This window comes from Salarias fasciatus, assembly GCF_902148845.1.
Source record: "Salarias fasciatus chromosome 7 unlocalized genomic scaffold, fSalaFa1.1 super_scaffold_4, whole genome shotgun sequence".
NCBI classification, from domain to species: Eukaryota; Metazoa; Chordata; class Actinopteri; order Blenniiformes; family Blenniidae; genus Salarias; species Salarias fasciatus.
The window spans coordinates 487885-505000 of record NW_021941229.1 but is presented as its reverse complement, the minus strand read 5'-3'; the positions used below and the strand labels follow the sequence as shown (position 1 = coordinate 505000).

Sequence of the window (17116 nt, the reverse complement as noted above, 5' to 3'; positions counted from 1 at the left end):
TGGAGGGATGGAGGGAGTCAGTGGAGGAATGGAGGGAGTCAGTGGAGGGATGAGTCGGTGGAGGGATGGAGGGAGTCAGTGGAGGGATGGAGGGAGGCAGTGGAGGGATGGAGGGAGTCCGTGGAGGGATGGAGTCGGTGGAGGGATGGAGGGAGTCAGTGGAGGGATGGAGGGAGTCCGTGGAGGGATGGAGGGAGTCCGTGGAGGGATGGAGGGAGTCAGTGGAGGGATGGAGGGAGTCAGTGGAGGGATGGAGTCGGTGGAGGGATGGAGGGAGTCAGTGGAGGGATGGAGGGAGTCGGTGGAGGGATGGAGGGAGTCCGTGGAGGGATGGAGGGAGTCAGTGGAGGGATGGAGGGAGTCAGTGGAGGGATGGAGTCGGTGGAGGGATGGAGGGAGTCAGTGGAGGGATGGAGGGAGTCCGTGGAGGGATGGAGGGAGTCCGTGGAGGGATGGAGGGAGTCAGTGGAGGGATGGAGGGAGTCAGTGGAGGGATGGAGTCGGTGGAGGGATGGAGGGAGTCAGTGGAGGGATGGAGGGAGTCGGTGGAGGGATGGAGGGAGTCAGTGGAGGAATGGAGGGAGTCAGTGGAGGGATGAGTCGGTGGAGGGATGGAGGGAGTCAGTGGAGGGATGGAGGGAGGCAGTGGAGGGATGGAGGGAGTCCGTGGAGGGATGGAGTCGGTGGAGGGATGGAAGGAGTCAGTGGAGGGATGGAGGGAGTCAGTGGAGGGATGGAGGGAGTCCGTGGAGGGATGGAGTCGGTGGAGGGATGGAAGGAGTCAGTGGAGGGATGGAGGGAGTCCGTGGAGGGATGGAGGGAGTCAGTGGAGGGATGGAGGGAGTCAGTGGAGGGATGGAGGGAGTCAGTGGAGGGATGGAGGGAGTCAGTGGAGGGATGGAGGGAGTCAGTGGAGGGATGGAGTCGGTGGAGGGATGGAGGGAGTCAGTGGAGGGATGGAGGGAGTCCGTGGAGGGATGGAGGGAGTCCGTGGAGGGATGAAGGGAGTCAGTGGAGGGATGGAGGGAGTCAGTGGAGGGATGGAGTCGGTGGAGGGATGGAGGGAGTCAGTGGAGGGATGGAGGGAGTCGGTGGAGGGATGGAGGGAGTCCGTGGAGGGATGGAGGGAGTCAGTGGAGGGATGGAGGGAGTCAGTGGAGGGATGGAGGGAGTCAGTGGAGGGATGGAGTCGGTGGAGGGATGGAGGGAGTCAGTGGAGGGATGGAGGGAGTCCGTGGAGGGATGGAGGGAGTCCGTGGAGGGATGGAGGGAGTCAGTGGAGGGATGGAGGGAGTCAGTGGAGGGATGGAGTCGGTGGAGGGATGGAGGGAGTCAGTGGAGGGATGGAGGGAGTCGGTGGAGGGATGGAGGGAGTCAGTGGAGGAATGGAGGGAGTCAGTGGAGGGATGAGTCGGTGGAGGGATGGAGGGAGTCAGTGGAGGGATGGAGGGAGGCAGTGGAGGGATGGAGGGAGTCCGTGGAGGGATGGAGTCGGTGGAGGGATGGAAGGAGTCAGTGGAGGGATGGAGGGAGTCAGTGGAGGGATGGAGGGAGTCCGTGGAGGGATGGAGTCGGTGGAGGGATGGAAGGAGTCAGTGGAGGGATGGAGGGAGTCAGTGGAGGGATGGAGGGAGTCCGTGGAGGGATGGAGTCGGTGGAGGGATGGAAGGAGTCAGTGGAGGGATGGAGGGAGTCCGTGGAGGGATGGAGGGAGTCAGTGGAGGGATGGAGGGAGTCAGTGGAGGGATGGAGGGAGTCAGTGGAGGGATGGAGGGAGTCAGTGGAGGGATGGAGTCGGTGGAGGGATGGAGGGAGTCAGTGGAGGGATGGAGGGAGTCGGTGGAGGGATGGAGGGAGTCAGTGGAGGAATGGAGGGAGTCAGTGGAGGGATGAGTCGGTGGAGGGATGGAGGGAGTCAGTGGAGGGATGGAGGGAGTCCGTGGAGGGATGGAGGGAGTCAGTGGAGGGATGGAGGGAGTCAGTGGAGGAATGGAGGGAGTCAGTGGAGGGATGGAGGGAGTCAGTGGAGGAATGGAGGGAGTCAGTGGAGGGATGGAGGCAGTAATTATTCTGGGACTTTTAAAAAAGGATGACTTTCCTCTTCAGCGGCTGTGGCGGATGTCTGTGTGTGTGTGTGTGTGTGTGTGTGTGTGTGTGTGTGTGTGTGTGTGTGTGTGTGTGTAGAGAGCTGCTGCTGTTGACTGACCAAACACTGAAGCTTTCACTCTGCCGGCACCGCATGTCTCCTCTGTGGAGCAGCACCATGCGAGCTGCACACACACATCCTGGAGATGTGTGTGTGGTTCTGGGTGGAGGAGGGGGCGGGGCTGGGTGTGGTCGACCCATGTGGATGGCTCCTGAAACCGTCTCCTTCATCACACGTCACAGGATGACGTCTTCTCTCAACCCACACACACACGCGCAAACACATCCATTTTTAACTCATCTCCCCACTTTCACTGAGGTGTGTGTGTCTCTGTGTGTGTGTGTGTGTGTGTGTGTGTGTGTGTGCAGACAGACTGTAGCAAAATGGCTGCCGCTGTGTTCTCCCTCTCTCCTAGACTAACTGTTAGGAGTGAAGTGAGGACACAGGCAAGGACAGGTGTGTGTGTGTGTGTGTGTGTGTGTGTGTGTGTGTGTGTGTGTGTGTGGTGTGGTCTGAATTCATGCGTCCTCACTCCAGCAGTGGAGCCATGAATCCAGCCCAGCCCAGCAGGGGGTCGGGAGGGGGAGCTGCAGCACATGTGTGTCTGTTGGAGGAAACACACATGTGCTGGCTGCAGTGTCTGGAGGAGTGTCTTCTCTCTGTGGGAGATTTCTCAGCTGAAGACCAGACATCGCAGCTTCTCAGCATCTGCTGGTCTCACTGAAGCGCTCATCGGGATGGGGAATAAAGGAGAGAGACGGAGAGTGGCCTGGTGCACCCGGCGGAGGAGGCAGAGGCTGCTGCAGAGCTCTGCAGTGTGAGTGCAGTCTACAGCCTGCCAGCATTATTTATTAAAGAGGGAGAATCACACGTCCTCTCTGCTGTGTTTGTGTAATCATGATCATCAGCATTCTGATCATCGGATGCCTCTGTAAGATGTAGGCTACGACCAGTCAAGAAGGCTGAAACGCAAAATCAAATAAAGATATTTGAAAAAGAAAGGGAAACATTACCATACACAGCTCGGCCACTGTGTATGGTATGAATGTGATGCTTCAATTTCAGGAAAATATCAACAAAATAAATCCAATGGAGATTGTTTTCTATGCCACTGGGAAAAAAGATGGATGGTTAATTGCTATTGTTCGCCGTGCGTCCTGACATGTGCTTCATCCAGACTCCCGCTTCCACTGAACAGTCCCTGTTTCGCTTTCATCTCATCAGTCAGGCTGTGGATGCATGATTTTAAAGGCTGGATCTTATCCTTACGATGCGCAAAAACGCAAATAGACAGCAGAGAATGCGCGTTAATGCTATTTTAAGTGAAGGAAAACATTCAACACTTACCTCTTGATGTAATTTTTTCCATATAGAATCTGTTGCAAAAGTGTGACGAGTCCAAATGCGCAAATAAATATGAAACAAAGAGACCGGCTGCCGAGGATGTCTTTACCCGACGACGGGTCGGCGTATGCCATCCTGCGGCGCAGCATCCGTGGCTGACGGTGACACCCGGCCCGGTGTCTGTCTCCGCTGCATTCAGGACCAGGACCCGGACCGTGGACCGGGCATGCTGCTCAGAGCCCCGGTTCAGGCGCTCCCGCTGCGCTGCGGCCGCTGCGCCATTCTAACGGCTGGCCGCCTGACGCGCGCACCAAGAACTGATCTCAGACCAGGTCGTGCTGTTGTTGTTTGTTTGTTTTTCTGCGCTACTCGCCTCGAGGAGACGCAGTCTGCTGCAATAACCATGCGCCAAAACGGACATCCGTCAGAAATCACGCAAATACGAAGCCGCAGCAGAAAACAGAGCAAATGATGGAATGATCCGATCACCAGCTGACGGAGGAGGGTGGAGCAGCTGCGGGACGGAAATGAGGAGGAGGAGGAGAGGGAGGAAGAGGAGGAGGAGGAAGAGGAGGAGGAGGAGAGGGAGGAAGAGAGAGAAGAGGAGGAGGAAGAAGAAGAGGAGGAGAGGGATGCTGAGATCTTCACTCTCTAAAATGAGCTGTTAAACAGCTGATGCTGGATGAAATGTCTTTTCCAAATTAAACTACATTCTGAATGAAGCTGCGGTTCACAGTGAGGCAGAGACATGTGGACCGTCTGTCCTGCTCCTCCATGCTGCAGCAGGACAGGCACGAGCCTGGATGGAATGAAAGCAGCGGAGGGGGGTGAACAGGTGGTGTAGATCACATCCACCAGCAGGGGGCGTCTGCCGTCCATAATAGTCCTTTTTCACACTTTCTGGTTTTTCAGCCGGAAATACGTAATCACGGGGAACTCCACTTCCGGCACAAGCTAAAAACAACAGATACTGTAGCGTGCCTGGTTGCTTTTCGTAAGATAAGCAACCTTATCTTAATTTTCACTTGTTTCCACAGAACGAGGAGGTCAGACAAAAGTGGGTTCAGCAGATTAGGCGGGAAGAGGGACCCGGCTTTGTTATTAAAGAGGGGAGCACACGTCTGCAGCTGACATTTCTGTCCGGCGGACTCCGTCCACGGCTCAGTGTTAGCTGCCTTAAAACCGATGCTGTTCCAAGTCTCAGGGCGAGATGGGGAATCAAACCAACAGCCTCTGGTTTGCACAATGACCACTCTAGCAAGTGAGCTACAGCTGCCCACAAAATCAATAAAGAAGGATTTAAAAAAAAAACAGGAACCAGAGGTTGTTTACTTCTTGTAGATGTAAGTACATTATTCATCCCTGCTGTCCAATCAGAACTGTTCTCAGTCTCCACAGTTATTAGAAATCGTTCCCATTTTTCACCTCTTATTGAAAAACATTCCCTTGAAACAGTCTGTCATCTCCATCAACAATGTCTTTTTGTTTTTTAAACAGGGTTGCCCCCGGATGGAACAACTTCGGTGGGCGGAGCTAGACGTCACTCTTTCGGTTTCCAAACAAGCAGGACAGTGCTGCTTGTTTGTGCTGCCAAACAAGCAGCACAACGTTCAGTATTTTATCGCACATCGCCATGTGTTGGAAGCATGCGACACCCACCACGTGCACGGCAAGGCTGAGCTCTGTTAACAGCTCCCAAACTGGCAACCTGTGGGACTCTCTGGGGGGTCTTTTAGGTGAAGGCGAAGAAACACATCCTGCAATTTGAACTTCGCAGCTGCAGGTGGCGCTGTTTACTTCATTTAAGGCCACCATATTTGCTGCTCATCTGTTAATTTAGCATGTCTCCTGAGCAGGTGTCAGGCAGTCAGGCAGTAGCTGCTGCTGGCAGCCCTGAACACAGATTTTGGCGCAAAAAATGTTTATGGTGCCGAGAAATTCAATCAAGAGCGCCCCCTGCTTCTGTGGACTGAAATTACATGACATTTCTGAGAGAGTTGACTGGTGAGTGTGAGGATGTGCTGGGTGTGTGTGGATCTCATTGCATTTGTTTGCGAATCTGCAACGTAGAATATTAGTGGCAAAGTCACCAGGCAGTGTAACTGCTCGCCATATTCTACTGGTCCAGGTCCTGGTCCAGGTCCTGGTCCTGGTCCTGGTCCAGGTCCAGGTCCTGGTCCAGGTCCTGGTCCAGGTCCTGGTCCTGGTCCAGGTCCTGGTCCTGGTCCTGGTCCTGGTCCAGGTCCAGGTCCTGGTCCTGGTCCTGGTTCCAGCCCAGATCTTCCTGGACTTGGTAGTTTTAGAGTTGACAGTCACTGTAACAACAATCGAACTTGGTGTTGTGTCCATAGAATCTCTGTGTTCTCCAGTGTTAATGTTTGGATTGTTCTCTGTGGTTTCATTTCTTGAACAAACCACTCCATGACCTGGAATGAAAACTTCATCGAGTCTTCGTGACTTGCGGAGCCAGCAGGACCAGCAGGAGCATCAGGACCATCAAGCAGGCCCATTGTTGTTCAGAACATCGGAGCAGCGTAGATGTGGAATGGTGACCTGGTTGATAAGCTCAATAAAGATCCATCTTGTCAAATAAACCCTTTCTACTTTTTTGGAAAAGTTAAGGCCTCAGTATGCTCCCCCGTCGCCGCGGCAGCGTTCCTACAACATCTACGCCGTAGCCCTACGTCGGGGCTTGATGCGCACCTCCGGAAAATTGTGACTTCGCGTCGAGGCGATGCATGGTGACGTGACCGTTGAGGGCTGTGATTGTTCTGCTTTCGCGTTGTTTATAGAATGAAGTAGAACTCACCCCGAATGCTTTTCTGATCCAAACAGTGCTTTGGGAGAAATTTAGATCCAAAACTGAGCGGCGCACATCCCGTTAGCGGACTGTTAGCAGTGTTAGCACTGTTAGCAGACGGGGCTATGTGTAGAGCCGCTCCTAAAACGGCTTTAATCGTCCAAAAGCTCATTAGTTTCACCAATATTTCATCATGGTCCGCTCAGCCTCTCCTCCTCCACAGCCCGGGGTCCAGATATGTTATATATGCAGATATATGTTCGGTCAGTGCACGTGTGTCTAGATTTCTATGTCTATAGATCTATGTCTATAGATCTATGTCTAGGTAAAGCCGGAGCTAAGGAAGCCGCATTGTTGTTGTGACTGCCTAGCGGCTTGGAGGTGAAATTGCAGAGGAGGGTGTTCCCTTGATGCAGAAGCAAAATATGTTCAGTGGCGGCGTAGGGTTGCCAGCGTAGGGTTGCCGGCGTAGGGTTGCTGGCGTAGGGTTGCTGGCGTAGGGTTGCCAGCGTAGGGTTGCCGGCGTAGGGTTGCCAGCGTAGGGTTGCCAGCGTAGGGTTGCTGGCGTAGGGTTGCTGGCGTAGGAACGACGTTGCTGCGACGGGGGACCATACTGAAGCCTTTAATCTTCTTTCAGTACAGTGACAATTAAAATGTCACGTAAACAATGCTTTTGAGGCAAACTGACAGAAAAAGTTCGTATAAAGTTGCAAAAATCTCAAGTTTGGTTAATGATTTTTACAAATCTATATGCATCGTGCTTCTGACAGAGATATTCTGGCCAGCACAGACTAAATGCGGGAGCTTAGTTTTTAGCTTCTCTATACAAACACAAGAAATATAGTCATTTCTTCTGGCACCCATCAATCTGTTATCTTTCCAGGCTCAGTTTTTGGTTTGGACATTAAACCAGTTCAAACGAGCTTCTCTTCAGCCGAAGCCTGCAGTGCCTGAGGCCCCTCCAGCACAGATGGCAGGGCGAGCCCCCTCCACTCCGGTCTGGCCTGAGGGGGCACCCAGTTGGACCTGCCCAGACAAAGAATAGTGTGATCAGTTGTCTTGCTGCAAATGGGCATGATTTGACTGCTTACCGCAATGTCACAATGCAAAGGACCCTAATCTGTCCTTCATCGGTGATCAGACTCTGTCTGGTGGAAAAAAACTCTCCTGTCATCCTCCGTCACTTCCATGGAAGGATTTCTCATCTTGGAGGCACCCTGTTATAAAAACTATCTCAATATCGAACAACTCGTATTCAACAAGTCCTTCAACTCAAAAGACCAGTGGTTGTGCCTCAAATTATGACCATGGGGCAGTTGCACTCAATAGTTGAATTGGACCACAAATTCAGTTTGATCTTAAAAACAGAACAACATTTTTGAAATAGTTTCTGAAACAGATCAGAAGCCACAATATGAACCAGAAAAACAAAACCAAAAAGATAAATCTGTAGAATGGAGAAGTGTCTGTATTGTAATTTACACAATGCTTCTCTACAGACATATATACTCTTGGTATAGTTTCCACTCGGTTTATGAATGTGATTTGCAGTTTTCCTTTCTACGTGCCTCCCGACGGCTTCCTCTGCAGAAATGCTGCTCCGCTCTGTCCTCAGCAACCAGCAATTTTTAATGTTAAGATCAACTAGTTTAACATCAACACTCCGATATTTGCTTATCAGTCTGATACATTTCAACCTATTCAGGACCTGAACGTTCAGTCAAACCATTTTTATGTACGTATGGCTGTCAAACTGCTCCTGTTCATCCTGCATTAGAATGGAACGGCCACAACAAAAATAGACCTATTTTTTATTTTTTTTTTCTGGCAATTTGGTTTAGATTTGTCATTATTCGACGCATTGTGGTATAGTGGTTCTGTGTGGAGTTTGTGTGTGCTAGTACGCTACTGGTGTGACGTTCAGTGAACAAGTCGTTCGTTTGAATGGCTCATTTCAGTGACCGACGAGAGCCGGTTCACCTGCCTGAGAGCTGTTCCTACGTTCAGACTGTCCACGCTTCCTTCACGTGTCTCCTGAGTGCCTGATGAGTCCAGCTGTCACCAACGCCTTCAATCAATCAATCAATCAATTTATTTTTGTATAGCCCAGTATCACAACAACAGCTGCCTCAGAGGCTTCAAGATGTTACATTGGTTGGTAAAAATAAAAACAGTTAATAAACATAATGTTAATATGTCAAATTCACAGTAACGAGACAAAACGAAGCAACCACCGCCTTCGACCCTCACATCCGGCAAGAAAAAACTCCAAAAACCCAGTGGGAAAAGAAGAAATCTTGGGGAGAACCACAGTATGGAGGGATCCCTCTCCCAGGGACGGACAGCTTTGGCAACAGCTAGCATGAGACAACAAGAAGTAAAGCCTAGGACTATGTTGAGGACAGTCCGTTGGACGGTCCAGCACAAGAACCACGGATCCCAGAGGTAGAACTGAAGCCAGTCCGCGGGCAGGACCGACAGGAGTGTCCTCCCGGTCCGGACGGAGCTTGTTCGTAGGCCCTCGTAATAGTGGAGTCAGCAACTGAAACAGAAGAAGACTCCCCCTCGAAGGGGGGGACAGCAGGTGAAAAGCAATGAACGGACTAAAGGGAATAACATTCAGACATTAGAGGACAGGGCTCAGTGCACCGTACTTCCCACAGCATTCTAGCTCCTAGGGCAGCTTTGTGGATAGTTTAGTATTTAAAGTAGTATCTAGTTAGTTTAGTTTAGTTTAGTTTAGTTTAGTTTAGTTTAGTTTAGTTTAGTTTAGTTTGGTTTAGTTTAGTTTAGTTTAATTTAGTTTGGTTTAGTTTGGTTTAGTTTAGTTTAGTTTGGTTTAGTTTAGAATCCCTAGCTGACCTGATCATAGGCTGCATTGAAGAGAAGCGTCTTGAGCCTAACCTTAAATGTGGAGACTGTGTCTGCCTCTTTGACACCACTTGGAAGCTGGTTCCATAAAAACGGTGCCTGATAGCTAAAGGCTCTTCCACCTCGTGTCCATTTAGAAACTCTAGGAGTCACCAGTAACCCTGCATTTTGAGAGCGAAGTGCTCTGATTGGTCGATAAGGCGTTAAAGCATCTTGGAGATAGGTTGGAGCCATCCCATTTAGGATTTTGTAAGTGAGGAGAAGCATTTTAAATCTCACTCTAAACTTGACAGGAAGCCAGTGAAGAGATTTTAGAACGGTAGTAATGTGTTCGCCTCTTCGAGTTCCGGTTAATAATCTGGCGGCCGCATTTTGAACCAACTGAAAGTTTTTTAATACACTTTTTGGGCAGGCTGCAAGAAGGGAGTTGCAGTAGTCCAGTCTAGTGGAAACAAATGCATGGATGAGTTTTTCTGCATCGCTTCTAGGTAGAATGTTTCTTATTTTAGCTATGTTGCGCAAGTGGAAATATGCTGTTTTACAAGCCAGGTTGATGTGTGCTTTAAAGGAGATATCCTGATCAAATAAGACCCCGAGGTTCCTGACAGTAGAGGAGGAGGATACACTGACGTTATCTAAGGTGATAATCTGTTCAGATAGACACTCTCTCAGTTTATGGGGGCCTAGTATAATGACCTCTGTTTTGCCAGGATTCAGACGGAGATAGTTCGTAGTCATCCAGGATTTAATTTCTCTGATACAGTCACTGAGTCTGTCTATTTGATTAGTTTGATCAGGTTTCATAGATAAATACAATTGTGTGTCATCTGCATAGCAATGAAAATTGATATCGTGGCTTCTAATTATGTTCCCTAAAGGAAGCATATATAACAGAAATAAAATTGGCCCGAGCACAGACCCTTGAGGAACCCCATAACTGACCTGGGAGCACGGTGAGGACTGTTGGTTAACGTGAACAAATTGGTACCTATTAGATAAATAGGATTTGAACCAGCAGAGGGCTTTTCCTCTGATGCTGACCTCACATTCTAACCTCTGCAGGAGAATATTGTGGTCGATTGTATCAAAAGCTGCACTGAGGTCTAAGAGAACCAGGATTGAGACTAGACCTGTGTCAGCCGCCAATAGCAAGTCATTAGTGACTTTAACTAACGCAGTCTCAGTGCTGTGATAAGCTCTATATCCTGACTGACATTTCTCAAATAAACTATTGTCCTGTAGGTGGCAGCAAAGCTGTTTAACCACGACTTTTTCCAGGACTTTTGAAATAAAAGGCAGATTTGATATCGGTCTGTAGTTGGCTAGAATATCAGGATCAAGATTAGGTTTTTTCAGCAGTGGTTTGATTACTGCGAATTTAAATGACTGTGGCACATAGCCAATTTCTAGAGAGGTATTTATTATAGTTATGATCGTATTTAAGATAACTGGAAGAATATCTTAGAAAAGCTTAGTTGGAATTGGATCTAGGAGACAGGTTGAAGTTTTAGAAGACATTACAATCGAAGTAATCTCAGCCCCATCTACTGATGAGAAACTATCTAGTATTTCAGGTATTTCAGGTGGAGGCAGTGGCTGGATTCCCTGAGCTTGATCTGAGGAAAGCGCTTCACTGATTTTACCTCTGATGGTTATGATTTTATCATTAAAGAATTTAAGAAAGTCATGGCAGTTTAAAGATTCTGGGATTACTGGTTCCACTGCAGTATGACTGTTTGTCAGTCTGGCTACAGTGTTGAACAGAAACCGAGGGTTATTTTTGTTTATTTCTATTAAACAAGAGTAAAATAATGTCTTGGCTTTAAAAACAGTTTGTTTATAGCTTAGCAAGCTACATTTAGATTTAGATTTAGATTTACGCCACAGTCTTTCTAATTGCCGAGTTTTTTGTTTGAGAACACGGGTTTCAGAATTAAACCATGGAGCAACGCGCCTGGGTCGATTGGTTTTCAGCTGCAACGGGGCCACTACGTCAAGGGCAGATTGTAGTGAGTGCATAGCACTGTCAACAAACTGATCACTATTATCACCACTGGTCAATAAGCTCATTTCTGTGAGTTCACAAGATAATGCAGCAAATGCAGGCTGGATCAATTCTTTGTACCGAGCCACAGATTTTTCAGATAATGTCCGTATCAGCTGGATTTTATCTTTTTGAGCAGAGTAGTCTTCAATCAAAACCTGAAAAGTAATCAAAAAATGGTCTGAGAGTATGGGGTTCTGAGGGAGAACATTTAGGTCACTGACCTCTATCCCATATGTTAAGACCAGATCCAGGGTGTGCTTGTGACTATGAGTGGATTCATCAACATTTTGAGTGAAACCGATACTATCTAATACTGCAATAAACGCATTACTCCAACTGTCACCAGAATCATCCACATGGATGTTAAAGTCACCTATTATAAGGATCTTGTTATGAGTCAATACTATATTGCTTAAAAACTCTGAGAACTCAGTTAAAAAGTCAGAGTAAGGACCAGGAGGTCGATACACAATAATTAATAGCACAGCTTTTTGATTCTTCCAATTTGGACAAGTAAGCGTTAGTATTAAGCTTTCAAAAGTGTTGAATTTAACATTAGTTTTGGGTTTAAGAAGAAGACTGGAGTGGGAAATCACTGCCACACCTCCACCTCCACCTGTTGATCTAGCTGTTTGGAAATTAACATAGGTTGGAGGGGTACATTCATTGAGCCTCACATAATCATCTTGCTGGAGCCAAGTTTCTGTTAGAGCAAGGAGATCAATGTTATTGTCACCGATGAGGTCATTAACTAACAGAGATTTAGTGGAGATTGCTCTAATGTTTAGTAGACCACATTTTATGTATTTCCTACTGGAAGAGTTATTCTGTCTCATACAGGTGTTAAGCTTTTTACCCATTGACTTTTTTCTAATGCTTTGAGCACTTTGGACAGACTCAGTCTCTGTTAGCCTAGGTAAACTCCATGCTTGACTTGTAAAAATCCGGGAGCAGGATTAGTGACGGGATCAACAAGATCAACAGAGGAGCGTTCTACACGACTGCTCTGCGCCCGGGGCTCATAGCTGGATTGTCAATTTAGAGTACGAAGCCGATCAGCCATATTGCGAGCTAAAAGGGCTGCACCATCCAAAGTTGGGTGGATGCCGTCCCTGCGGATGAGCCCAGGCTTTCCCCAGAAGGTGCACCAGTTGTTTAGAAAAATAACTCCGTTTTCCTCACTCCATCTACACAACCAGCGATTGAATGATGAAAGTTGGCTATACATTTCATCATTGACCAAATTGGGCAGGGGACCAGAGAATATTACGGCATCAGACATCGACTTAGCCAATTCACACACCGAGGCTACTTGTAATTTGAGCACCTCTGATTGTCTCCGCCGGGCATCATTACCGCCTGCGTGAATCACGACTCGACGAAATCTCCTACCTTCCTGTTTTAAAAGCCTAAGGTTCCCCTCGATGTCCCCCACTCTGGCCCCCGGGTAACACCTAACCTTCACCGCTGGCAGCTTCACGTCTCTAACTATAGAGCTGCCAATCACCAGCGTGTCCAGTTCAGCCGGCGTGTCATCGCTGAGGGGAGAGAACCTATTGCAGACGTGAAGCGGTTCTTGGAGTGCTACATGGCGGTGCTTAGCACTAGCCTTCCTCCGGACTGTCACAAACCGGTCCTGGTCTTGCCCCGGCTGCTCGGGACACGCTGCGGGGCTAGGCTTGCTAACACTCCTCTCACTGCGGGAGCGGGCTGCGAGCCCTGCCGCTACCTCGCTGTAGCTAGCGCTGCCCTGCCCCTCACATCTGCGCAGCCGCTCCTCTAACTCGGTTACCCTGGCCTCCAGCGCTGTCAATACACTGCACTTTACGCAAATACCCCTATCGTCAAGGGAGGCAGGGTTCTGACTCAACATACGGCACACTGAGCAGGAAAGAAAAGAAGACAGAGGGGAGGACGCCATAGCGGTCCCGGCGGACCAAGCTAATTAGCACGCTAAGCTAGTTAGCACGCCGGTGGCGCTAACGGCGGCGAAGAAATGTAATTCACAAGAGATCACTGGTCAATCTGGGGCAAAAATAACCCCAGGGGCGTAAATAACCCCGATTTTTTGATTGCTTCGTGAATTAACAGTAATAGCAAGAGAGAGACAGCAAGCACTTCAGTCACTCGCAGGCTTCAGCAACACGGAAAACACTCACCGGAGTGACGTCAGCAGTCCATCTCACGATCCTTCTGACTTTTTGGGTTTTAAGCAGGAGGTGTCAGAAAAGTTCCCACAGGGAGAACTGGCTTGTGGCGGCCAAGCGTTCATAGTGATGTTGCTTTTTGATCCTTCGATGTCGGCTCTTCCTATCATTGTGAAGCAGAATTCACCAAGCGTTGGATTGTTCACCCACTAATAGGGAACGTGAGCTGGGATTAGACCGTCGTGAGACAGGTTAGTTTTACCCTACTGATGATGTGTTGTTGCAATAGTAATAGTAACATCTTCATGAGAAGGACTGATGACAGTTGCAGTTTTCTACAGCAGGCTCCAGTCACCTGAACGCAGAGGAGGAGTGTCTGGAGACGGACCAGCGCTGGGGTCTCCCTATCAATTGGCAACCAACCCTCCTCCATGTCCTCTGCCACTGGTAGAGGTTAAAAACCAGACAAAAAGCTGCTTTTGACCTTTTAGGTAGTGATGGCAAGATGAAGCTTCATGAACCACTGAGGCTTCCATCCAATTGGTTCACTCATGGATCGAAGCTTCATGGTGCTTCTTTTGCTCTACTGCGCCATCAAGTGGACGAATAAAAGTAAAACAGGCAGAGCGCCGATGTGAAGCTTTGAATTGTTTTTAACTGATCCTGCCAATAAACATGTAATATACTTCATATAGTGTGGGTTTTTCCTGATAGCAGGGACAAGGGGGGGGGGGAGTGGAAACAAACTGAGGAGAGATTTGAGATATGGAGCTTGACTATTTTATTGGGGTCAGGTTCTGGTTTTCAGTAAAGTGCTTCGATATTTTTTTAATTATAAAACGGGCTTGGTAAATAAAATGTTATGTGCTTGTGCTACTTGTTTTGTGACTGTGCTTGTGTTACTAGTGACAACATGAAAAAGTGGAGACAACATTTTTTTAATTTTTATTTAAAAAAATCCATTTTTCAACTGTGCTGGGACTCAGGCGGTTTCTCTTTTTGGACAGTATTTCTCCAGCTTTTGAAGATACCCTTTCACAAGGAACAATGAGGCCAGGGTACAAAGGATTTTTGTAGCAAGTGTGAACAAATTGGGATAGGTCTTTAGTCGTCTAGTCCAGTAATCAAGAGGGCTCTGCAGAATGTTTCTATTTGGTCCACCAAGGTTCATCTGAACTTCAGTCGTTGCGTCGGCAGTCACATTTAGGGTTTTTGTCTGCTGAACTGTGCTGTTGAATCGCTGCCAGAGTTTCTACCTAAGAAAGACAGAGAAGCAGGATGTAATTTGTGACTACATTCAATAACATAATTATAAAGCAGTACTTGCATCAAAAATGGCACGTCACCGCCGAATCTGCATCAGTGTTTATTGAGGTCCACATATCAGATGTCAAACATCCTTGGAGGCCACGGCTTTGGCTTTCTCTGGACTCCTTGTATTTTTTCTCCACTCCTTGTACATTTAAAGCCTAAAAGACGCAAAAGAAAAGAACACTCTTAGAATGTGCATGATGGGGAAATGGTGAAAAATGCTTCATACTTACTTACATACATACTGACATACTTACCTGTCTTGTGGGGAGAACATAGTGGGGTTTAAAGCTTGAACCAGCTTCCTGAACCCGCTGTCCTCCAGTAGAGAAGGGCTGGGTATCCTCAGTGACCATGCTCACCAAGGCTTCATTCACATCATTCATCCCTGATGACAACATGAATGCACTGTTTAGTTACATATATTGACAAACAAGTAATATGCAGAATATAAACTATGGTTTTAGTATGCAAATGTATAATTTTATGTTCTTGGGGTTTTTTATTTGCTGACTTATTGCATCCTAAAAGTCTTTACCTGAGCTTGGTCCACCGCGGTCTCCTGGTTCTCATGCAGGGCTCTGGAATGCCTCAGCATGGATGAGGTGTTGTTGTTGTATCCAAGCTCCTTGGAACACAACAGACATTTCACCTAAAATACCTAGAAAAAAAAAAAAAAAAAAAGAATTTAGAGCAAGCGATGCGCGGTGTTGTCACAGTTACAGTTACATATATTACACTTCACTTGTGCTCTGTGCCGACCTTATGAGGTGAAATCAAGTCACAATGCTCCCACACCGGGGAGAATCGTCTCTTCCTGGCTCCATGGAAAAAAGAGTGCCAAACCGATCCCAATGCAATATCCAGACGGCACAAATCCACAAGATGTGAACGGAGGAATCCATTGCTTTTGCTGCCCGTTAGATTTTGAATCACATCAAACCCGCAAACCACTGCCTGAAGCAGTCCGGATCATGAGGCTTCGAACGTCTTCATTTTTGGCTCCTCCCCTAAATGAAGTGGAAACGCCCCCTCCATTACTCGACACACGCCCTCGAAGCCTCGACACATCTCCTAGCATCACTACATTTAGGATTTTGATTTAAACTTCCACTGTGATGAGCAGCAGCAGCATCAGCAGCAGGAAATGCTCAGGGAAGTCGGTCCCCAGTTATCAAGGACACCAGTTAATTTGAAACACCATATTTATGCTTTAAAAGAGATTTTAGCAACAGAAAACGCGCGCGCGCGCACACACACACACACACACACACACACACACACACACACACACACACACACACACACACACACACACCACCATAAAATGCTCCATCAATGCTTCAATGGACACATAGCAGCATTGGGATGCAGTTTTCTGGGGAAAACTGGGGCAAGATAAAGCACAATGTAATATTTGTCAGAAAAATATCTCTTCCAAATCTGGGTCAATAAACACCTGACACCACCATGTGAAAATGCAGCACCTGACAGTAACAGTGTCAGATGTCAGAAAGCAATGGACTGGCTCCTGTGTGACTGAGGGGGATGTCTCCGTCCTTCTCCACCTATCCTACTCTACTCTAACAGAGATCAAGTGATGTTCTTTAAGGAGCCAGTCTTTTGAACGGCCCTTTCAAACCATCGGCTTCTCATGAGCCAGCTCCCTTTAAAAAAAAGCCATGTGTGGATATTGATTTTTTTCCTTCTTTGTACATATTTAGTTTGTTTCATACCTGGATTTTGGGGTGTCTGGAATGAATTAAAGGCGCTATCCGGGATTTTAATTTAACCAGGACGAGAAAAATGCTTTTTACATCATGTACTAGCAAGTCCATGCTACATTTCTGTGAAAACAAAACTCACACATTGATCAGCGTGTTTTGGATATCTGGCCCCGCAAAGCGCTGCCTGAGGATTCAGCGTGACGACCTCTCTGCTCCGCTGGCAGCAGCAGCAGCAGGGGGGCGGGGGCGGGGGCGGGGCCAGGCCGTCTGCAGCGCACCACAAATAAACAGACCAGCATGGAAGCCGAAGGAGCAACAGGGAAAGTGGCTGTACCTCCACTTGCTGTTATAAATTCATTTTTGCAAGCTCCTTTATGCATTGAACATGTAGTGAGAAGGGAACATATGGTTTACCTGAAACGAAGTGGTCATTTATTTTGAACAAAAAAGAGTCGAAGTGGCTTCTGCTGTGTTTCCTCCGGAGGATTGTGCACGCGCATGGGATGTGCATGTAGCGTCGTGCACGCTGAGTGGGAGCAGAGCGGAGGGGGAGTGGGAGGGTTTTGTCAATGTGAGGAACCAGTCAGAGAGCTCGGGGGCGGAGCCAACATTTCAAACTGAAGTCAGGGCTCAAAATTGTGCAGAATTACGGATAGCTCCTTTAATACCAGTAAAAATGTTTTCTTTGTCGTTAGTGTGATTCGAAGCGTAGAATAGGGTTGT

The 17116-nt window shown here is 48.0% G+C and overlaps 1 protein-coding gene across 3 annotated transcripts in view; it reads right to left on the bottom strand.

The window, feature by feature from the left end:
* Positions 1–3700, bottom strand: part of LOC115382941 (alpha-2,8-sialyltransferase 8E-like) — a 24863-nt gene extending 21163 nt beyond the window's left edge. For all 3 annotated transcript variants that reach the window (XM_030084919.1, XM_030084920.1, XM_030084921.1), the window contains exon 1: positions 3494–3700. In XM_030084919.1, the coding sequence (XP_029940779.1) occupies positions 3494–3639 (146 nt within the window). In that variant the 5' untranslated portion in view covers positions 3640–3700. The remainder of the gene's footprint in view (positions 1–3493) is intronic.
* Between the last annotated feature and the right edge of the window lie 13416 nt (positions 3701–17116).